The 24463-nt window shown below is 41.0% G+C and overlaps 2 protein-coding genes across 4 annotated transcripts in view; both read right to left on the bottom strand.

Moving 5' to 3' along the window:
• LOC146517401 (extracellular serine/threonine protein kinase FAM20C-like) overlaps positions 1-24463 on the bottom strand; it is a 35694-nt gene that overhangs the window by 1763 nt on the left and 9468 nt on the right. The window lies entirely within an intron of this gene.
• On the bottom strand, positions 30-24330 carry dnhd1 (dynein heavy chain domain 1). 2 transcript variants are annotated; one of them, XM_085162229.1, is made up of 44 exons: positions 24257-24330; positions 23072-23523; positions 22671-22868; positions 22361-22564; positions 22144-22254; positions 21907-22063; positions 21558-21809; positions 21153-21296; positions 19433-19538; positions 19078-19286; positions 18740-18983; positions 18337-18494; positions 17663-17788; positions 17244-17520; positions 16999-17126; positions 16160-16358; positions 15979-16070; positions 15627-15834; positions 15375-15500; positions 15154-15251; positions 11958-15054; positions 11762-11867; positions 11471-11630; positions 11093-11375; positions 9588-10986; positions 9187-9292; positions 8909-9023; positions 8626-8812; positions 8224-8326; positions 7797-7925; positions 7439-7630; positions 6814-7233; positions 6285-6708; positions 5135-5233; positions 4877-5053; positions 4503-4681; positions 3131-4123; positions 2878-3052; positions 2699-2773; positions 1968-2184; positions 1757-1848; positions 1531-1680; positions 682-1304; positions 30-586 (listed from the first exon to the last, which is right to left on the bottom strand). In XM_085162229.1, the coding sequence occupies exons 2-44, from the start codon at positions 23440-23442 to the stop codon at positions 158-160; spliced, it is 13338 nt and encodes a 4445-aa protein (XP_085018355.1). In that variant the 5' UTR covers positions 23443-23523; positions 24257-24330; the 3' UTR covers positions 30-157. The 2 variants fall into 2 exon arrangements, with proteins under 2 accessions (XP_085018355.1, XP_085018356.1); XM_085162230.1 differs by having other exon boundaries at positions 11762-11855.

Here is a 24463-nt window from a genome sequence, read left to right as displayed (position 1 = left end):
TTCAGAACAAGAATGAAGAGGCATGAAAGTGGATTTATAAATTTATTTGAAGGTTCACATAAAATCACAGGAGCATCAATCCTCATGACGTACTGTATACTACAATCTTTGCATCAGTTCATTTAACAATCACAGCAGATAAGGCAGCTGAGTACAGTCAGAGTCTACTCACTAGTCTCACCCTTCTCAAACTACACAGAAGAGGATCTAGCTTGGTATGAAGGGGGACTTTTGTGATAATGTTAACATCAGCCAGTCCTGAGCTTCCACTCTCCAACCCTTCGTCCAGATAGAGTGGGCAGAGGTAGATTGGTACCTGAGGGGTAGTTAAGGGAACGACGGCTGCACAGTGAACATTCCTGTTATCCATTAAATATGAACTTTTACGGGGGGCTGTATCATGGGAACTGTTCGTGCTCCTGACTTGAGCTTTAACACAAAGAAGTGGTACTGAGCAAGACTGAGGAGAGACAGTGTCCTGTAGGACTTGCAGTTGTGTATCCCATGATGCCCCTTTAAGTTCCAGGCCACACAAATACACAGCATCCACAGGAAGTGAGACGGGGTATGTGCTGTAAGACAGAACCTGTGTGGACAAGAAAATCAGAGCTTATTATCCTTACTAACATGTTTAGTGGTAAGGAAATAAGTGTTTACTATAATTTTATTTGAATGCTTTACCTGGAACTGTAGAATTATATCAGTGATATATTTACGATTTACTTGAGCAGCCTCTCTCATCACTGCCACCAGCAGGCCTCTGGCGTTTTTAAAAGCAGATAGTCGATAAGCACCAGGTGGATCTGAAGCATCATGGTGCCACAGATATGCACTGAGCAACTCTGCCCTCCTCTCCAAGCCAGACAAGTCAGTGAGCTTGAGGAGGGAAGCGAAGGTCAGCGAATACTGAACAGGCTGCTGCAGCTGTGAGAGGAGCAAGGACACCGAGTCAATGAGATCATCCCACTCAGCCTGGAGGAAGTCACGCACAGGCCCGCGAGGAAGAGCTCCTGTATTTGTTACTGCACTTTCATTCTTGCTTGTGAGGTAGCGCTTTAGACCCTCCAGTCTGACTCTGGCATCATTGAACGCTGGCAGCGTAGCAAGACGCTTTTCTTTGGTGCTAAAACGCCTTACTGATCGAAGGGGAGTTTGCGAGGTGCGCAGTAACATGGTCATGTTGTAGCTGTTGATCTTGATTATCTCAGTCGTTATGTCGGCATTAAAGCCCAGCACCACGGGCTCGCTGATGTTTGCTGATTCCCAGAGACCCTGCTCCACAACCTGCAGCTGTCCAGACAAATCTGAGGGCATAAAACATCCCAAATCTATTTTACACAGAGCAGCCAACAGAAAAGCATTCTCACACACACACAAAAACACACACACACACCAGCTCTAAGTCTGGAATTCAGTTTCATTTTGGTGCAGTATTGATGCACCAGTGCTCTGAGAGCTTTAAAGAAAAAATTGAACCATTTCTCGTCAACAGTGAATGTTAGTTAAATTGGTAGAAAACTGTTCAGTTACCAGAGTGACCAGAACTTCTGACAAGTTTCGAAAGGATGTGCGGTCCGCTGTTCAAGTGACGTGAAGCTGTAGTGAAGCAGGTCTTGGCAATGTCCTCCAACACCTCCAAATCTGCAGAGTCTGTCACATGGCCACCATACACTAGACTGACTACGAACGGAAAGCAAAAGTTAATTAATCGAGCAGTAACTGAATTAGGGTGTTTTATATTTTCATATTGCTTCACCTGCTAAATATTGCAAAACCTTAGTCTTGTCATGGCACAGATGGGCAGCATGAATATATGCATCCACTAAAGCATGAAGGTCCTCCTGACTCCTTCAAAAAAGCAAGAAAAAAATGTATACATTTATTTAGATTATAAATCTTTAAACATCATACAACACCTCTACCTCTCCATCATAAACAATTTATACAATGCATATTTACTTCCTTACCAGTGATAGATTCTTCCCTGGCCTAAATACTTGTAGGTCTGTCGCTGCACCAAGACAGAGTGAAAGATAGCGCAGCGGAGGAGTGACTTGTTGTCAGCCATGACACCCGACTGTGGCTGACTGACGGATGCCACTTGTCGCAAAGAACAGCTCAGCTCCTCCTTCACATCCCAGGAAGAGTCACAGACCAGATGCAGAGCACACATTCGCACTGACGCTGTTTAAAAATAAAGACAGTCATTTCAATCATTATGATTATTACAACAAGAGCAAAACTGGAGTAGCTGTTTTTCTGAAAGCACATTTATAACACACATTTCCAGCACGCCAGCCAATATTACTCACAGGAGCATAGGAGAAACAAAATGTGTAAGTGCACCTTTGGTCACTGCTGACCTACATAAAACACTCTGTCACTAAAAACAAACCATAACATGGTCTATGCAAAAGCTTCACTTTAGGAATCTTTCACATATACCTGTGAAAAATAGCTCTCCTTACACTGTAAAAGGTTGGAAGTGTACTAAAGTACAGAGTTACATTTGAATCTTCAAGCTGAATGGACCAACAGTGATGCTACTTTTAACAGTTGTTCACTGTCAAGACGACAGTTATACAGAAGTATGCTTCAGTACAACAAGATCTTCATTTCATAAATTAGGGTCACATTTAGAGTAAAATAGAACAGATGGAAATGAATATTTGAAAAAGCAGCAACATAATAGATCTACCTGGTATGAGGTGTGATGTGTTTTCTTGAGTTATAAACCACAATCGGAAGCTGGGGTGAATCAGACAAGGCTTCTCTGTATAATAGGATGAGGCACATAAGTAGGCAGAAGAATCCACAAACATAAAGACTGGACAAGTTCTATAAATAAATTTAAACTGATTTTGATTGACCCCCTACCTTTGACTGAGGAGATTAAATGACTGAGTTTAGCCACTACGTCATCATCCAGTTGTTCTAACAGATGACTGTTGTTAAACACCAACCAGTGGCCGTCATTAGCAGCTTTGTCCAGCATTGAAAGGAAGAGATTTCTGTCACAGAGAGCCCAAAAGGAAAGGACTTTCACCTGAACCTAAAGCATAGGAAGAAATGCATCAAGCACTGTATTACAGGAGTAACTCTATAATGGCAGAAAAAACTGTGCTGTCACCTCTTTTTTTCCTAGTACACATTTGGCCAACTGGTTTATTAAACAAAGAGGCTCGATGCTTATCTGCATATCTCTATTTGGATTGGGCAATGTAAGAATGATGGGCTCCTTATGTTTGACCAAATATAGTGAGAATGCCTCTGGGTTCCCGATGAGAGGGGCTTCAGTCTCTGTTTTCTTTTGAGGCAGGCAGAGTTGACAGGCATTTATGGCATCTGCTAGTCCCTCCAGGCAGTCGGGGATCATGGTCTTCCAGAGGAGAGCCCGCTGCAGCAAAGAGAGATGGCAGTGAGAACGACAGGGAACGGGCCCTAACACTGTAGAGGAAGGAAAGTGAAGGTACTCCTGCCATTGCTTCGGGGAAGCACAGAGTGAGGCAATTAGGCCTCTGAATGAAGGAATCTTTTCCAAGCGAAGTAGCTCTGAGTGGATAAGTGGGGAAATCCAGCTGGGAAGATCAGCGATGGAGGATGATGAATCAGTCCCAGGATGCTGTGTGTCTCCAAGGCCTATGAGGAAGGCCAACCTCTCACCCTCAGAGCACAGCTGGTTGTGCTGGAGCAGGGCCAAAGACACAAGCAGCTTCAGAACAGCAGCATGGGTCTTGAAAAGACGAGGCCTGTATTGTACTAGCACTTTGACTACCATCGTGTTCATCAACTCTTGTATTATGCTCCCTGGAACTTTCCCTATTATCCTGTCCTTCCCAGTGAAAGCTTCTTGCATCACAGTGATGAAGCCATGTAGGGAGAAATAATAGGCAGGGGAAAGACTGGACACAGCCTGCAGGGTCTGGTAGAGAGCGGCACCCAGCCTCACGAAGTGGCGAGGCACTGTCAGTAGGGACTCATGGTGCTCCAGCTGCTCCCTCAGCTGCTTCATCTCATCCTGTAGCTTCTTTGTCACTTCTTGACAAACTTTTACACGGGGAAGAAAATCCGGGTCTTGCAGCAGGACAGTGTTAGACTGCAGGATGTAACCCATTAGAGCATCCTAAGATGAGAATCAGAAATAACTATTAAAATTTAACATAAAACTTTTAGGTAAGACTTAAAGCTGACACTGCAGTTTGACTGAAAAAACATACAACCAACCCTAAAAAATTCAGGACACAACTGGTACAAAGTACAATACCATTGATAAAATGGACAATAAAAGTCAGGACTAAGTATTCTGCATGAATGTGTTCAGCTTATATCATGAACATGACATGATATAAAATGCACAATTTTCAGAAGAACTACAGCATAAGCAAGCTCCTTATATGACCATGATGGATTGGGTTTTAAACTACTTTACATTTAGTGCCGTTTTGTTTAACACAAGGTAAGTCACTTGACATCCGTATGATGCAAAAGGCTGGCCTAGTCACCTCCTCTGTGGCCAGTTTCTCCCGCAGCTCCTGTTTGTAATTCTGGAATTGAAAGTGTTGAATCAGCAGCTCTTTACACTCAGGCTGCGGCAGCTGTGTCAGCATCAGCTCTGGGATGTCTTCTGAGCTCAGAGAAAGGTCAACCACACGTACCTGAGCCAAGATAGATGGATGGATCCCTACAGAACAAGAACAAGACAACTACTAACTAAATGTTTTCCAGAGAATTTCCAGAAGAGGATCTAGTTTACCTAGTCTCTACATTAACATTTGGTGTTAACCAAGACAAATGTCATTTATTTTACTTGCTCTACAGATAAAATCAGGAATGAAATCTGGTGTAAAGTTAAATTGTCGCCACTAATCAAACTAACCACTGTTAAGTAGTCTAGTCGGCAGACATGTGCTGAGGAAGAGGCAAAACTCAGGATGGACCATCTGAATAGGTTGATTTAATCCTGGAAAGTAACATCCAGCAGGACGTGACAACTTGGCCAGGAATTGAGGATTGGGGATTGCACGCTCCACATGAGTAACCAGTACTCTCAAACCTACAAAACAAAAGATTAAAAATGATTATTATGGTGAAAAAAACAGACTATCAACCTTTACTCGTATTTTTCTTATGTCACCTCTCTCAGCAGCCTGGTCCAGCTTGTGCACCAGTTCCACGTCATCTCCACAAATGACCATCCCAAAATCTATTTCTTCCTCAAGTTTTGTGTTCTTTCCTGTTGAGTAGATATTTATCATACACTGGTCCAATACAATTCAGTCTTACATGGAGTTGTGTGATTTAAAAATCATAAAAAACAGTCTTTGTATAGAAATAAAAAGGGTAAGAAGCATGCGGTGGATAAAACAATCAGCCACAGCAATCAAACCACTAACAGGTGAAGTGAGTAACTTTGCTTATCTTGTGTCACCTATGAAGGGTGCATATTAGGCAGAAAGTAAACAGTCAATTCTTAAAACTGATGTGTCATAAGTATAAAAACATGCACATGTTACATTGTAACAAACAAACTGTGATGGCTAGATAAAAGTCTCCAGAAAAGTCTTGTGGGATGTTCACTCTACACACAACTTCCTGTTTGCTATTTCATATCAATGTATCCATGTTGATCCTTGTAGACAAGCATCTACACTAGACACATGATTGTTGGAACTAAACAATAGAACAAGAGCAGAAGGGCTGGTCTGATGAATACCATTTACCATCTGGGGATGAGATGGCAGCATATTGAACTAAAAGAAGGTAGCAGGCCAGTAGAGTCTCTGCCTTCTCTGTGCAGTGCTGGAAGAGCACTGTACAGAGATTGCATTCATGCAGATACTACTTTTGCACATTCTACCTACATAAACACTGTTTACACCATGTACACCCTTTCATGGCGACAGTCTTTCCTATTGCCTCTTTCAGCATACACATACAAAATGCTACACATCAACAACTTCAACTTTGATGAATGTCCCAAAAGTGTTCAAGGTCTTGACTCATCCAATCTGATCAAACATCTGTGGGATTTGTTAGAACAGCAAGTGCAATTCATGGAGGTCACACGTTACACAATCTAATGGTCTTCTGCAAAGAAGCTAACCGATAATAGCACAGCACAACTTCAGAGGTTTTGTGGTGTTCATGCCTACATGAATCAGTCCTGTTTTAACTGACAAAGGGGAACCTACAAAATAATAGTTGGTTTTAATGGTTTCATGTTGTGGCTGGTCCAAGTAAATGCTACATGTGTAATTAATCATTTTGAAAATGTAGGCACATACCTGGGATGAGACTATTTGGAAAATTCATCTCCAGATGTTGCTGGCTGTCTACTAGTAGAGGCCATTGCTGGATGTAGGTACTTCTGTATCCACACAGCAACAGCTTAACCACCAGCCTGGCAGAGAGAGTGTCTTCCGTTTGCCACTCATTCATCCCTAATGCCTGACCCAAAGGCAACTGCAATCTCTCAGTTACAGGGATGGGAAAACCAAGAGATAAGGAACCAGGTACAGTGTCTAACAGTGTAAACAGAGAGGTTCTGGGGTCGTTGGGGTTTATGTCGATGCTTCCTGTCTGGCACAAAGTCTGCCACTTGCGCAGCAGTTCTGTGCGTGTATCAGGTCCAAAAGGGCCTAAATACGAGACGGTCGCAGCCAAGAGGAGGGCGTCTCCTGGCACGTTTTGATTACGTACCTCTGTGTCCTGGGCAGAAAACGGAGAAAAAAATCATTTACAATAAAGAAACACACAAAAATAAGTATGTTAAATGTGATATGTTAAAAGTGATGCACAATGTTTGCGAATTACCTGAGCAACAGCTCTCCAAACTTCACCATACGTCTCACTCTGCCCAGCACATGCAGAAGCTTCTTGCTCTGCACTTTCAGCTTCGTGTAGCAGCATCAGTTGTTCCATTAGGTCATTTTGAACACACTGCAGATTAAGCTCAGTGGCCTCCAGTGAGCTGTATACCTCCTGCTTGCGCTGCTCGGCTCGATTCAACCGACTTCTCGTCTCTGCAGCCTGAACCTCCAACTGCTGCTTTAGGAACACTTGCTGCTGAACACAGCAGTACTCATACACAGCCTGGACCCATTGACAGAGGGATTCGCAGGCCTTACTGACCTCTCGCACAGCCTCAGGAACAAACTGGGGACTGTGAACTATCTGCCCAAGCTTTTGCAGCTGTTCATTCGTCAGGTTGTAGCGGTCAAAATATTCCAGTTCCTGCACAAGGAGACGTTAGTAAGACACTAAGATTAAAACCTCAAAGCTACATTGACAAAAAAACTGGAACATAACTACACAAACTGATAAATGATGGCACAACTTCAGATTTATCTTTACCCACTTATGACACGCTATTTAATTTACTGACCACTGCAATCAATGGAATCTGTAACAAATTTGCAGCAAGACATTTTTTTCCCACCTGGAAAAAGTCTGCTTGGGAAAGAAGTTGTTTAGCACTTTCCCAGCCCGGTGGATGACTAAACAGCAAACAAATAGCATCCATGACTTGCACAACTCCCACAGGTGGGTCTCTGTAGTGGCGCACCTCCTCCACATCCGATGGATCCAAACACTTAAGAATCTGAAGGCCTGACAAGAATGCAGGTTTTATCTGGGGGAAAAAATTACATGTGAACCTAAAGCTCATTTTTGTGTAACAATACTATTAAATGTTCCCATTTTTTTCTGTCAAACTACCTCAAATGAATAAAAAAGTATTTTATAATGGGCGAAGAAATGCTTTCAGTTATTTCAAGGATTTAGAGCTACTTATTGACCTGTTTTTGAGCCTGATTAATCTGCTCTTTCAGGTAACACAGTTGGTTTTCCTCTGCAGCGCACTTCTCACAGGCTTCCTCAAACAGTTTCTTATGATCTTCTACAGCTTGAAGGAGCTCTTTCTCACGCTGCAGGACAGAAAGGAGAGAGGCGTGGCATGTATGTAGTTAAACAAATCATTTTTTGCTGCAGACGTGCTATAAACCGAATGCTGCTTATTTAAACTGAAATATTAGCTGAGGCTACTTTAGCATAACGTGTTCTTTAAAACGACATTTTTCCCTGATGTGTAGTATGTTCTACATAAGCATTTGAAGTGTGATGAACACACATATCTTTTAAATAACTTTTCAATGTGAATAATCTTGTGTAGTAGACAGGCAGACTAACAACTAAAACAGTACATGCTAAAGTTCTCCACTTTACCTGGTCTGTTTCAGAAACCATCTTCTGCACACTTATTACGTGCTCTTTACGCTGCATGGATATGTTGTTCACTGCATCCAAACGAGACACAGCAGCAGCAATTCTAAAAATATATATATATATAAATATTATTGTGGACTAACATGGTCATTTCTGTTTAAAACATAATAGGATGTTAGCCTGCTGGTTTTGGTTACTGTGATTAATGTAGCTGTGTGACATTTTGTAGAGGATGTAGTCTGTGGTACAGTTGTGCTATAAATTTGTGCTTTTTGTACCAACTATAATTTGGCTTTAACAGGAAAAAAAGTGCTCACAGAAATATTTTCACAAATGTGTTGTTATACTGTATGTGCAGCAGGATATCAAACAATGGAGATAAAGGAAGGAAAAGAGGGAAACCTGTTGGCTTTGTCCTGGCACTGCTTGTGCAGGAGGCTGCAGAGGTAACCAAAGTGGGCAATGAATTCCATATAAGTCAGAGGACTGAAAGGCTGATTTCTTAGAAGGACAGAAGCATACTGGAATGCAGACCGATGGATCCCTGCCATAGCCACAGACAGGCTGGCCTCTGAGCTTTCTCGAACCACTTAATAAAAAGAAAAGGACAAAGGTAATGTCTCGCTACAGTCGAGAGAAAAACAAAAAAGAAGGGGTTTAGATTAATCCTGATGTTGTGTCTCACTTTTACAAGGGTTTGTTTTGAGGCACTGAACAGCAACTTCCACCAAAGACTGGTGAGACCACGGCTGGTACACCTCAACACAACAGCTGTGCCTGAGGGCCTTGGCCATTTGTCCCTGTACAACAAATAATGTGCAAATTAAATTAGGAATAAACCCTGAGCCAATTTGTAAAGTTGTTAGCTCTTTTGGCCACACTGCAGACTTTCAAAAGTAGTTTAGTATTTGAGTTGTTTTTTTGGTATGAAATAAATGCATAGGTTTCAATAAAAATACTTACAACCCAGCTTTGGGCTTCATTTTTGAAAGGTATGTCAGTGCTTTCTGACATGCTGTATGGCATTAGCAGGAATATGTGGATATTTCTGTGGACTTGACTCAAACGCCTTTGTTAAAAAAGAAAAACAGTACATCTGGTTTAAATGTTTTCACACACTGGCTTTAAAACTGACTGCAAAATATTTTTTCCAATATATCCCTTCTTATAAATGTTATTTTCCAAATCTACAGTATAACTGAATGTTACATAAACATATACCATCACTTTACATACTGTATTTAAGTACATTTAAATTGACACTGACTATACCAAACGTATTTAGGTCTGTTTTGGGAGAGTTATGTGGTGATAATCTATCTCTTAACATGATGAGCATTAGATCAGCTACTTTTTCCTCTTACTTCTCAAACATCCAGTTGTCCATAAGATATCTTCGTGAGTATTTTGCTGCAGTCATTCTGGAAACAAGGTCCCTCAGCTCTTCGTCGGTGAAGAGGGCTGGACAGGCACCGTGAGCCATCGGTACCAGTAATTCTTCTCTGACAGACTGGCTGATTTCCTCATGGACCAGTATGATGACACTGATTCCATCCGACCTAGTCTTATTCCCAGCTTCTTTCAGGATTTCATGAAGATTATTTTGATTACCAGCATGTATCTCCAATAACTCATAGCCTGTAAGGTGGGCAGCTAAACGGACAGTGGTTTTGCGGCCTGTGCCCCTATCTGAGCCAATCAGCACTCCATGACCTCGAGGTAGCAGCAAAGCCCTGATAATGTGTAACAACTGACTCACCCTCTGTCTGTGTAAAATGTATTTGGTTGTGATGCTGCAGTCAGGTCCTTCACCTTCTTCTTTTCCGTCCGTGAGTACACACAGCTTTTGCACTAGCGTATCAAGGTCTTGCTCCTGATAAGAAGGGCTAAATTTAAAATATTGTTGCTGTTTTATCAACTTAAGGGCCTCAGAGAGATCAGGACCAAACGCAAGTTGTGCCATCGTGTTTTCCAAATACTGAAGAATCTGTGGTTGCTGAAGGATGTTTTCAGGCTTAGTTAATGCGCTGTGCAATTGGCTTTGCTGGTTTAGATCTTTAGGCAGACCTACAGGGTCTGTATTTTCACCTGCTGGCTGACTGTCCCCATCGATTTCATTAGCCAGTTTCATTCCATAGTGTGTTGCTGCTGTCTTGGCTATGAGTGACACAACAGTTTTTCTATCATCCTCTGAGCACAACCTGTCACTGAAAGTACGCATGCACTCATGCATCCACACCTGTACTATGTTGAGAACCGATGCTGGAGGAAAGCCTGGTTGTGAAACCTCCTTGTTCTCCTTGTTTGAGATTACAGACCTCCATAGGTACATCCCCTGAAACACCTTCTGAAGATCACGATGGGAAAATATGAAATGAGGCCTCTGCACAGAGGGCTGAAATCTGTCACTTACTGCATGATACAGCTCATTAGTAGCAGTGACAATGGAAGATGACATATCCTCACCAATGTGCCTATTAAGTGGCATTTCACTGAGCCAGATTTTTAGCCAGGGAGAATAGATAGACATTAAAATGTCTGGGGATACGCCATCAAGCACAAAGATAGAAAACAGGCGTGAGAGCCGTGGGGATATAACACCGCTGTGGGAATGATCCAATCCAGATATACAGCATGCAGCCAGGTAGCTGATAGTTCCCGACTGTAACAAGTTGGAGCTGCAGGTGTCAAATGTTAGAATCTCTCCTTTTGAAATACTCTGTCTTAGTGTCTCTAGAGCCATTGCAGACGTTCCAAAGACGTCTATGAACAAAAATGACAGGCATAATGACAACATAAGGATTCAACACTGCACTAAATCTGGTTCAAACTGAATCACATAAATTCTGTTATAAATTTTGTTACTCACCACAGGGGGCTTCATGTAAATCATCAACAAACAAAAACAAGCGTGGCTGGTTTGCCATGAAGCCAGTAGTCTGTTTACAGTTCTTCTGGCATCTGATGCTTTTCAGTATAATGTGCAAGTCTCTGGAGCTCAGAAGTGGACTGGCTGGTAGGTTAATGTGTGGCTTGTTAAAAGTCAGCACAGTTTGGCACAGTGTGGTTTTTCCAGAGCCAGGCTCTCCAGAAACCAAAACTGGCTGCTTTGCCTCGAGCATGAGGTTCAGGAGATATGTGTATTTCCTGTACTATGAAAAACATTTGAGACACCTGTAAATATTCAGAAGCAGCGACAAATACTGTATGTATTCTAAGTATAGTAGGTACAATGTTAAGTACAAACCATTGGAATGACAGAGCTTGTCGACAGCGTATTCTTGGGGCACATCTTAGTGTCGATACTAAAGAAGTGTTCATACACACTGACTTCATCAGGGACCACAATTTTGTATCTGCAAGTTAGGAGCACTTGGCGGGCTAATAAATCAAACTGTGGCCAGTGGCTAAATAAAAACAGAAATATATGAAGAACACTGGTTACAGAGAGTAATATCGACAGGCGGTAGTAGAATTCAATATGTGTAAATATATAATGTGTGACCAAGTAAAAAAGTTTAATAAAAAAAAATCTTACCGAGAATGAAGGCGACCACCAAATCCCCAGATATAAGCCAGGAGAAAAATGTTTCTGCTGAGCTGCTCCTGCTTACTTTGGGCACCTGTGGCTGCTAAAGGCATATCTGGTAGAGGGGAAAGACATGACATCTTTGTAAGGGTAACATAATTATGCCATGCTTACAGGGTTTTACATTTGTTACAAGTTATTTTACCTGTTGTGTCTATATGTGCCACTGACTCAGGTTTTTCTACTTCCTTTCCAAAATGTTGTAGGAGGGCATGCAGGATCCTGACAAATGACATGACTTCTTGCAGTCCGTATGTGGGGGCTTTGCAAGATTTTCTTTCAGTGTGGATTGCAGAGGTTAAACTCCTTTGCCCAAGCATATGAAGGGTGTTAGAGAAAAGATCTTCAGCCAAGTGATTCCACATTTTCACAATTCTGTGATCTAGTTTGTATTTAAAGGAGAGAGCATCAATTTCACTCTTCCACACAGACTTCCACAGATCATCTCCTGTGACATAAACAAGGCTGCAGCGGGTCACTGCAGAGGGGCTTGCATTGCATAGGTCAGTGACTTCCATAAGCAGCTTTAGTTTCGACTGAGACAACAATGTCTCACCTGACGACAGACCCAGAAAGGCATCCTGAGAACTGCACAGTGTGGTCAGGTAATCTAACCAGCCGTGCTGCCCCACAGGCTCCCCATCCATCACCAGCCACTTCACTACTACTGTCTCATCAGTTTTCTTCTCATTGTTACAGAGTTTAAAGCTTGCATGCTCACGCCGTCCTGCATCTCGCAGCACCTTTGCCAAAGCTCCATCTATCCATCCTCTCTTTTCACAGAAGCAGCCAAATATCTCATCATGGGACATAGCGTTAGGAAATAAGACTAAAGTTTCAACAAAGCTCCAGTTTGAAAGAGATATCTTTTGATCTGCCTGTGGAGAGCCTGCATCAATCATATTTTCCTTGTCAAAAACCAACTCCACTGTCTTAGCAGCCAGGCTATTCAGTGCTCCAGTCAGAGCAGTGTAACAGGTGCTCTTTCCGCTCCCGGGGGGCCCTATAAGCAAAACTGCCTGAGACAATTTCATGGTCTGGTAGAGTGTAAGAGCATTGCAAATGATGTCTGTGTCACAACAGAAGTGTTTTTGTTGTATTTCTTCTCTAAGTGCATCTTCAAGTTGGTTCTTTTCAGCTTCTTCAATAAATTGTTGGACAAGCGGAAACTGGCATGCTATAGGAAAAGCGTCTTTGAAAAGGATGTAGAACTGTGAGGTGGCTTTCTTCTCAGGCGGCAGTACAGAATGAATGGCTCTGACAATCGCTTCCTCTTCCATTAAACTTTGTACAACCGTCAAATAACAACGGTGTGACTTTGGAGGCTTTTCAGTTTTCCTTCCGTCCTCCTCAAAAGGTTTGATAGGCTCATTTTGTGACGACATAAGATCAATGTCGAGCGAATCTTTGGACTCCTTTGAATTTTCTCGTTTCCTTACAACCTGCTGCAAATGTCTTTCAGAAGCTGAGATGATCTTTTGCAGGATAACAAGAAAGCAGCTGTCATTGTCAGAGAAAAGATCAGGTAGACAATGGGACTCTTGAGCCAGGCTAATGAGGGACACCAGACGTTGACTTAACGACATGGCGTCTGAAAAACCAATGGAAGTTAGCATTACTTCTGCAATTATTCTGTAATCTGGACGTGTTAATGCAACAGATCTTGTAGCAAATCGCAGACTTTCAGGAACTCTAGATATATTTTTTTTTGATGAGATGGCAACACATCCATAGCTGAGGCTGGCAGAAATGTGTTTTCCTGCAAGTGTCATGTGACATTCTGACTCAGCAGCATTTGTGAACCCCGCAACCCCATCAGAAATTTTTATCTCTGTCTCACAATTTAGCCTCTCCTTTTTATTTCTTCTTAACATGTTGAAGGACTGGTGTATGTCAACTAGATGCTGTCCTAGTATCGACAGATCACTGTGTGTTAGCAAGTCCACAGAGTTCAACACAAGCCATGCCCCTGCCTGAAGGGCCCCAACCAACATCCGCTGAATAACACGAGGCATCATGCTTGGATAACACTGTTTAAGGACAACCTGTCGCCCCAGCGCTTTTCCTAACTGGATCACAGTATTTTTCTTTCCAGACATGGAAGGGCCACCCACAGAACAACATCTGTAGGTTGTCAGAGCAATAAGAATCCCTAGTATTGCCCGGTCTGTGCAAGGGGTATGCACCATCTCCCACTCTCCTGGGCCAGAGTATTCAAAGCTGTACTGGAGTTGATGGCCCAAAATATCCACAAAACATGTTGGATCATTATTCTCTTCTGAGTTAATATAATATTTCATACAACTCAGCCATTCAAAAGATGACTCCCGCGCACACGGAACATCCATCAGTCGATGTAGTTGCTCTGCATGATTCATTGTAAGCTGCAGTAAAGCTCGCAGACACATCATTGTGTACTTGGAAACTTGAGTTCCAGTTTTAGATCCTGTGACTCCGTCTCTTATATAATGGCTAAGGTCTTTCAGCTTTGCGGCGATATGTGCCTTTATGGTGCTGAACTTCACTGAGCTCGATTCTTGGAAAGCTTGTAGAACAACACTGCACCACATTGCCTTCTCCACCACCAGAAGGCACTCAAGAGGATATTCAGAAAGCAGGCCCAGCACAGCTACCGCACTGGGGAGCTGGTTGTCTCTAGCTTTTGTGTCACTTGCTAAATTTTGACTGGATGGTTCGAGCTGTTTTCTCACAGCAGCACACTGTGTCAGAAGCTGTACCATGGTCAACTTTAATTCTTTCTCAAAGTTACAAAACCACTTCAAAGCGTCTGCATTTGGTTCTAAAGGAGACTGAAAGGCAACGTGTTCTTGGAAGCTGCCAAAAATACCCAGCACTTTCATCTGCCTTTGGCACTCAGATATAGAATCACCATCTCTTTGTATTTCACAGTCAACTTCAAGCAAATGAACCCCTTTAAAGCTTTTTTGGACAAAGGGTTGAAATTCAAAAGGTGTTGGGTCCAAAGAGAGTATCTGCATCACTTCCCCTTCACTCAAAAACCAGAATCTGGGACACTCTTCACAGAGGTCATCAAGAAGATCTGACATTTGTTTTGAAATGACTTCCATTGCAGACAAACCATTAAGAAGAACCTGGCAAAGGCTATCACCACAAAATCTGTCATTTGTTTCAGTGGAAACTAAGTTCAACACACGGGGTTTGTTTGATATAGAGGCCATCATTTCCTCGAATGTCTCATCAACTGGTTGAAAATGCTTCAGCTATAAAAAAAACAAAGATAAAAAAAAAAAACATCATTAATCAAACACACTTACTTCATCAACTGTCATTCATGACAGGTTTAAGGCACAAGAACCTACCAGGTCCATTCTTTGAGTACGGAAAAATGTCCCACCAAGCACGTTGGTTAAGAAGGCCCACATTTGCTGATATCTTTCAAGTAAAGCAAGCAGCTTCTCTACAAATATTTGAAAGGAAAATAATTCTTACAAGTCTGTTTGAACTTTTTATGGACATTAAGATAAATTCTTTACTCTCTTAGTCTTTCAATTTTTAAAGATAAAATTAGTTGCCGCTTTACCAAGTTCTTGTAGTGTTTGAATCCAGTCCTCCAGTGGCAGCCTGAACTCAACACTGTATGGGGACTTTAACATTGTGGACAGCATCATCAAACTGGTCTCAATCTCAGCAAAGTGTACTCCCAGATCTGTGTGAGGAAACACAAAGCAAATGTAAGCAACATGTAAGCTGAATATACCAAATACACATTTCCTCCAAGCAGGGCAGCTAGAACGTAATTCAAAAATGGTGCTTACAGTGACTTGAGCCTCACCTATAGTAAATCTAGGATCACTGGGGTGTTTCCTGTCAGTTAGCACATTGAGAAGGGCGCCTTCTGTGGTCTTCCCAGTGTGTTTGCACCGTGTTTCCACACAAAGGGGAGCAAATACATCCAACTGAAAGAGTTTGCCTTCCCATCTGTGACAAAGCTTTTGGAAAGTTTGCTTCATGTCACACTCCCTGTGTGCACATCTGCATATCTGACAAAATAAAAACGCAGCGTCTTATGTCAGATTCGTATTGCGTGTTTTCAAAAGCAACTATTTCAGCAGACTGTTTGCCTGTTATTTCCCTTTAGCAGAACTGCCGAAGCTGCTCTAGTTAAAACCTCTCTCGTGTTCTACCTTGTCAATCAGATTCTGATGACTTTCAAGTTGTTGAGACATGAGATCAGCAACAGTCACATTCTTCTCTGATTTATATTTTAGGCCCAGGTCTGCACAAGAGAACATATATTTCAGTTCTATTACATTTACTGTGATTTCAGAAGTATGGAAGTGCTATAGCATAGGCACACTCTCTGACCTTCTAAAATGGCTCTCCAGTGTTTTCCTTTCAGTGTGGGGCTCTGTAGCTTGGCCAGGACTAAAAGCTGATGGCTTATGTTTTCCAGAGATCCTAAAATCTCCTGCAGCACTGCATCACTGGCAGGTATGGTGGTTGTTAAAGATTGAGCCTGCTCCTTCCACTCTGTAATGTTATCCTGGGCTTCAGAGACCACAACCTGACAGAAAAATGCATGTGTTAGTTGTCTGTTGGCAATATTTATACCGCAGGGTTTGCTATAATAACAAAACAGTATTTATACATCTATACAGTTTAAATAACAGTAGATATAATTTATATAAGTACAATGCTTTATTTAATGACCTATTATAAAAACAGAAAAACAAATCTTTTAGAAATGTGGCACCACACTGGAATGTTTTAATTAATTAAGAAATTAATCAAGCATAAAATTCAACCACTAATTCTTCTGTTCAGGAATGCTAGCAAATAAGCGTAATTTGGCAGCTTGATCAAAAATAATAATTTGATTTACTATTTTTTACAGTTTTTTTGTAAAACAGCAGATTAAAAAATTGACATATAACATTAATTATATTTTAGCAGTAAAAGTATCATTTTGATTAATGGGCTTGCACATACTGGTGGATTAACCAGTACAGAAGCATCAAAAATGATTTTAGCCATTATGTACATTTAGCATAGCCTTACATGACTGTATCATGGGGTAACCTGTGATTGACATACCCCATTGCAATTTTTTTGTCCAAAGAAATAAATATGTCATCTCATTAACATGAGAGGCGGTTCTTGACTCTGAATATGTTTAACAGAGAAAAAGGTTGATTTCATGTTACCTCACTAAAAACCATTAGCTTCCATTCTTCCAGCCATGTAGTATAGACTGCTATCAGTTCCCACAAGTCTTTGCGGGCTATGACCTTCTGAACATCTGTGGTCAATACGGTGAGATCTATTGTATGTTCTAATAGGAAGCAGAATAGAGAGAATAAACATGCTTTTTGTAAGCACTTGTTTGTTTAATCTTCACCAAACCAAAACTTTCAACACTTCAAATATTCAAAATACAGCATCAACTCACCTCCCATCTCTTGACTGCTCCTACTAAGCAGTTCCAGCTTTGCACTGAGAGTGTTTACATGCATGCACATGTAGTTCAGTTTGGACATCATCTCTTTGGCATTTTGGCCAGGATCAAGGAAGGGTTCAGATGTAGAGTCAGAGACGATATTTTTAAGGTCACAGAACAGAAATGAGAACATCATGTCCAGTGCTTTAGCCATTGAAGGATTATGGCGGCAAACAAGGTCGCCTGCTTCCTTCAGCAGGGGAATAAAGCAATTCCACAAGTTGAGCATCTAAATATAAAACACAAACAGAAGCACGAGGCGTTACCTGAGCACACTCACATCCCATGTAAAGCTTTGATATTAATATATTAATATTAATATTGTGGTTATTTATAGCGTATTTGCCATTTCTTTGCATTTGCTTTCAGACCTTTTCTTCCACAGTCAGCTCCGCCTCTGTCATATTCCTATAGTTCATGCAAATCGTGTTTTGAAGAGACTGAATGTACTCCAAATGTTTCCGTTTGTCAGGCAAGACCTTCACAAATTCCCTCACCTGTCAAAGGAAAAATGTTGATTTAAAATTTTGCTTAGATTGCTTAGAATTTAACTACATACATACATACACACAGATAGATAGATAGATAGATAGATAGATAGATAGATAGATAGATAGATAGATAGATAGATAGATAGATAGATAGATAGATAGATAGATAGATAGATAGATAGATAGATAGATAGATAGATAGATAGAGACTAGGGTTCTTCACTACTGCGCCTTCAAACAACAGCATGTACATGTTAATGCAGTAAGCATCACCTGGATAAAGGCATCTAAATTCAGAACACATTCACCCTGACAAAGCAGTCTTTGATGTAAATAATTTAGCTGAAGTCAAGAGAGAAGACAAGAGGTGCCTCCAGAGGATGTGAATGTTCTGACCACCCTCCTTCTTTGGGTACATCACAAAAAAGTAGCCTAAAGTCTTTACCGAGGACTTTTTTTTTCTCCTCCCTTACAAGACTATCTATCTGTTCCTCCTATATTTTATCACATTCTACACTTTTTTGCAAATAAGTAATTTTAAAAAGTTTCTGTACCCTAAGAGCATATTTTGAGAAGTCACGCAAGTCTTGAGGTGCTGTCTTGAGTTCAGCAGTAGCTCCCTCCAAATATGATATGAGGCTCTCTGACTCCTTCCTTATCTGCTCAACTAGTTGCTCTTGCACCTCCTCTTCGATGAACCTCAGCCGTTGCCCTGGAGAAACACAGGGAGAGACGAGGAGGGCATTTATCATGAAGAACAAACCGTAAGTAATGAATTTATCTACCGAGGGCCAGGACATTAAAGCACTTCACGATTTTAAAAAGTCACTGAACAATTAGTTCCTCCTTCTTGAAGCTATGCTGAATTGACCAAAGAAAGGTCTTTGTATATGAAAGTATTTGAATCTTCAAGCTACACTCAAAATACAGTTTCCATTTCATTCGATAAAGACATACCTAGAGCTTCCTTTGTGTGGGTGCAGTGGATGACGAACAGCTGATTGGAGGAAGAAAATGACGAGTCAGCTACACTGATTCTTTCAGCCCAGTTGCGCACCTTCCTAATGTTCTCCTCGTACACTGACGCAGGCCGACCCCTCATGGATTCCAAAGAGGCTCGACTCCACTGAGAAATAAACAAATGGATCTGCACCATCCATGCGTAGCTCTCATACAGCTGTTGGATCTCTAGTTCGGCTTCCTGTCCAGAGAAAAACAAAACACCTGTATAAATTTGATTGTTTGATTAATGCCTTTAATACAGCTATTACGGGACTTGAAAGTGACAGTCTTGCCTGCATGATCTTAGACTGCTCCTTCTCAACTTCTTTTGTGATGTCATTGATGCTGATGTGCCACTCTAGCTGGCTTTTGGAGAGAGGAGAGTAGCAGCCATGCACCATGTTGCCTTGCACCACTGGAAAAGCAACTTTAGGCTGTGTCTGCCAGCAAGCTGACATGTCTCTCAGAATCTGACTAGTGCTCCCATCAGTGTTTTTGTCCACTGGGAACGAAAAAAAGAAAAAAAAATTCTGTGACACATTTAGACCAGGCCCAGGCACACTTTCACATCAGTACTGAGGGTTTATATCAGAAGGAGCTCATATAAAGGAAACAGGAGCCGTAACACTCCAATACAAAAGGTCATACCTGTATTTACAGAAGGGTTAATACAGCTGAAGTCATCATCTAAATCCTGAGCAGAGATTAACACATCTTTGCTGACCTCTAGGAAAAACCCGCAGTCATCACATTTCTACAAGTAATGAAAGCTGATGTGAGACAAACTCATGGCTGCTGCTTGACTAAACATAAAGAAAACACTGATGTGATTATACTATGCATAATTGTTTGATGTGAAGTAAACACAAGCAGACAGTCTCAAAGGCCAAATTTAAAGCAGGTTTATTCACAGAACATAGAGCGAGAGAAACAATTATTTGACCCCCTGCTGACATTGAAGTTTGCTTATTCATAAAGAAATGAACAGTATGTGATTTTTATGGTAGTTTTATTTTAATGGAGAGAGACATTATATCAACCTCAAAAAATCCAGAAAAAAAACAAATTCTATAAATGTTAAAGTAATCGGTATGTTATTGAGCTAAATAACTATTTTCTGCCTTAAAACACAGCCCTCATGGCACAAAGATTACAACCAATCAATCAAAGCACGCCACTTACATTCCTGTCATGGTCCTCCAGTCCTCCTGTGCTGGCTCATTCATTTCGTCTTGCTCCTCTCTGCAATTTCTATCTCTCCTTTCTCTGTGTGTGAGTGCATGTGTGTGTCTGTGTGAATGACTAACCACACCTTGTGTTTCAGTGGCAAGATTCTCCCCTGAGAACTGTTTTGAACTTAGTTGATTAATTCCCATGTTGGTAATCGTGTGATCAGTATTGATTAGCAGCCTTCATTTGTCGCCTGCTCATTAGACTGGAAACAGAGAAGTTGGCTCACCTGCTTGTTCTTCTCTGCGTAATTTCAGAGTGAGTTACTGCGAGAGACAGAATTCCTGTGGAGAAATATTCTGCATACCTGTCTGTACCAGAGCTTAGGAATCAGTAACTGGAAATCCTTCTGTTGTCACATTCTGTTGTTGTCTCACTTTAATTCCTCCGAGTCTGCATCTCGAATCTAATCAGTCCATTAGTTATGACAAATCCACCTTCCCTACCACAATGGGCAAGGCCAAAGAGCTGCTTGCTTTGGAGCAAGATGACTTCACCACATTGAGGGGAGAACGTATTGGGCTATGTACTGTAAGATCTTGATTGAGAACCTCTTTTCCGCAGTCAAAACACTGAAGATGGGTCATTTCAGCATAACAATGACTCGAAAACATACCACCAAGGCAACACTGAAGTGGCTAGCAAAAAGTACATTAAGATGATGGAGGGGCCTTGCTAGTCTCCAGACCCAATTTTGTAGAAAATCTGTTGGAGGAGCTGAATATTTGAGTTACCAAGCAGGTTTAAAAACCTAGAGGATTTAAAGAGTTTCTGAAATGAGGAATGGGCCAAAAGCCCTCCGGGTGACCAAGTAGAAGAAACGTGTTATCGCTGTTCTTCTTCACCAAGTACTAAGTTGCGTTTTACTTGAGGATCGAATGTTTATTTTATTCAGTGACATGCAAATCAATTTATAACTTTTCTGTAATGCTTTTTGTCTGGATTTTGTGTTAATATTCTGTCTCTCTCCATTAAAATGAAACAACCATAAAAATTAGAAACTGTTCATTTCTTTGAAAGTGACCAAACTTACATATTCAGCAGAGCATCCAATAATTATTTCCCCTCTGTACATGATGATTGCCTTGCAGAAATGAAACTGCTCCTGTGTTTGCATCTGCTGAAACGTGTAAATTACCTGAATAATAGAGTCGCCTACAGTGAGAAGTGCTTGGCTCACTGCTTCTTTGAACAGATGCACTGGCGGCTCCACCGTCAGCCGATTATCAGCACTGAAACGCAGCTCGGTGTGGAAGAGACAGCGCTTTGGCAGTTCCTTCCTCTAACAAATGAAAATACACATAAAGTTAATTTCATTAAATATAACTTCATTGTCATTTTACTTCATCTAACACATCATCTGTTACTTCATGCAGCAGTGGTGCTCCACAGTTATTGTAGGTTTATATCAGTAATTCTTCTGGTTATTGTTTGAGAACAGTAAACAATACAAATACTGGGTGAAAGAGAAGAATAAAGACTTGTACAGCTAAAATCAACATTTTTTCCAACCACAAACAGTTAATAAGAGTTCATTTTCAACCTTTAAAAGATCGAGAAATGAAATAGCATCTTCTAGTATGACTGTCACGAGACTCTGCACAATCATCTGATGCACAAGAGCTGCAAAATTTCCCAATTTCTTCAAGGTGCTTTCAGACTGGGCCAACTCTTTCTTCAGCTTGCGCTGATGAGCCATGAGCAAATATATGGGTTTGTGGAAGCTCTTTGGATCGTTAGCGAGTTTTAAGTGTAGCTGCAGCTCCTGGTGTTTCTTATAGCTGTCTTCTTTCACCTGAGGATATAAAATTGTCCTTAGAAATCATTTGATTTAAAAAAAGGCTTTGTTGTCTCTTATGATGAAACCATAAAAGTTGACTGTGGTGTAGTACCATATTTAGGATGAGAGTGTGATACTGTGATAACTTCTCCAATATCTGCAGACACTCCTGATTCTTGCTTATCAGTATGTTCTTGAATTCCGTCAATGTGTGGCATTCACAGACATCCAGAGGCATCCAGTGTGTCTCTTTTAGTTCTTCAATTACTCTGTCAAAGATATTTTATTGTTGAAAATCTGAACCTGTCTCAAAGTTGAAAACTTTAGACTGTGGCTGGCTTTAACTCACCCTTTTAATAGATGCAGGGCATTTCTGAACTGAGGTACAGCTATGAGCAGCATGTCCTCCAGATTTCTTCTCCGGCGCTGAAACATTCTCTTGCGCGTGTTTTGATGCCACCTGGGGAAAAAAAACATACAATTCAAAGGAAATAATAAATGTAAAGACAAAAGGAAATAGTTTATACACTGAGTTATGCAAAATGTATAAAATTAACATTTATTACCAGAAAAAAGCTTTCTGCAGTCTAAAGTCCCTGAAAAATGCAATTTTCTGCAAATCTGTCCACAGCACATACTGTCTATACCACTCTGTCAGACTGACAGTTCCACCAATACCCGTCTGGGTAACATGCAGGACAGTTTTAGGGGTGAAGACATAGTGCTCAGGACCAGCTTCACTGGAATGGACAACTCGCAGGTCATAGGGTCTAAAAACAAAGAGGACATGCGTCAGTGAATTCATGGTTTGACAAGGGAAGATTTACCAAACCATGAAACTCAACTCAAGTGTTAAATATCCTTTCTCATCTTTACCTGTAAGCATCCCCATCTACTGTTTTGAGGTAATAAAACTCATATTCTCCCAGGTCTCTTTTCTGAAACAAAATTTGAACAACTTCTGCGCCAGTGAGGGGAGATATACTTGGTTTGGTAGCCCTCCCATGTTTCAAGGTTGCTATCTTTTTATACTTGCAAGCTGTGGCTGTTTTTGATTCACCTTTTTCCTGAATACTGAAAAAATAAAACACAAGAAATTAATTTAGGAGTTTCTCTCATTTACAGGAAGTGTGACAACTATTTTATTTGTTGATGCTATAAATTATAACTATCTTTAACATAAATGCTATCTGGAATGACACTTACACCCAACAAATACTGTATTGAAAAGTATCACAAAAGCCAAAGTCTAATTATCTGTAAGTATTATTATGTACCTTTCTGTTGTCGACTGAGTAATTCTAACAGGGATTTCTGTCCCTAGAGTTGAAGCCATTAATTGAGGTCCTTCTTTCCATTTTGTGTCGCCTATGGCTATCCCAGGTCCTACTTTAGCAATAATATGAGGCAAGTCTGCCAATGACAAATGTCCATCGGAGTGGACATTTTTGAGGAGAGAGGAACAACTGAACAGGGGCTTGGCTGCAGAAGCTGATAAGATATGAAACGGCTCCGGGCACAGAGGTGGTAAAGTCACTTTAGGAGAGTGAGTCTTTTTCTTCGCCTTGTGACCAGGCCTAGCAACATCTTTACCACGGCTCTGAGACGATCCATCACGGGATCTTTCCTGTGAGGTGGCAGCAAACATGCTGATCTCCAGGGAATACCATCAGCAGATCTCGTATCACAAACCGGTGTTAATCATGCAATTGGACTTATTCTGGAATTTCTGGGGAGGGGGACAAATAGGTAAATTTAGCCTGAATCACAAACCATACTGGCACAATATATAAACCCTGCATTTTTAACTAAGCTTTAAAACTGTAGACAGATGTACTGCATATGAAATTGTATGCCGATTGTAAGCAGCAAACACAATTTAAGGTAGTGAATAGCTTTGAAGTACTAGTACTTATAAGTCTTGCTAGTTAAACCAGTTCCACATTCACACAGATGTTCATTCAAAGCTTTTCATTGATTAAATAAAAAAGAATGCTGTACACAATAGCAGGGGAATGATTGAGATGACACTACAATACGTTTAAAAAGTCGGACTTTCTGATAAAATTGAGGAAGTCTCTCAAATTTAAATCGAATAAAACCACTGTCTAGTGCAAGTACATCCAACACAAATAAACAACACACAAAGAGACTCTTGGATACAGTAAATATTTCGCTGCCTTAGTCAGCTCGTGCAGTTGAAAATGACATTTTATCCTTTTAAATAAGCATAAGGAGACGAGCCTCAAATAAGCTAGCAAGTTGCTAAACTTGTTATAAAAAGTTAACAGATACTTTAGTAAACTAAAGACGTAGTCCTTACCCAAGTTTAACGGACTAACAGTGAAGCTCAGCGGTTACACAACTAGAAAGCAGCGGGCGTTTGCTCCGAAGCTCAAAAAACTACTTTTAATAAACCAAATATTAAACTAAGAACTAACAAATACTTCGGCGAGTCTTACCTGTGAAGTTGTTACTACGAAGGCTCGTTGCCACGGTGACGCCCAGACGCTTACGCTGGTCTGCAGAGTTGGGTCTGATTGAGAAAGTCAAGCACGCCGAGTTTAAACTGTTCGTGGTGACCTTTAACCTCGCTGCTTTTCGGAATAATGTAGCAGCAAGAAACAATGTGTGACTTTTTTTGGATGTTTTTAGGTGGCAGAGCGTTT

The sequence above is a fragment of the Neolamprologus multifasciatus genome, chromosome 6, assembly GCF_963576455.1.
Source record: "Neolamprologus multifasciatus chromosome 6, fNeoMul1.2, whole genome shotgun sequence".
NCBI lineage: Eukaryota > Metazoa > Chordata > Actinopteri > Cichliformes > Cichlidae > Neolamprologus > Neolamprologus multifasciatus.
The sequence above is the reverse complement of the archived record's forward strand: the minus strand, read 5'-3'. Positions and strand labels throughout refer to the sequence as shown.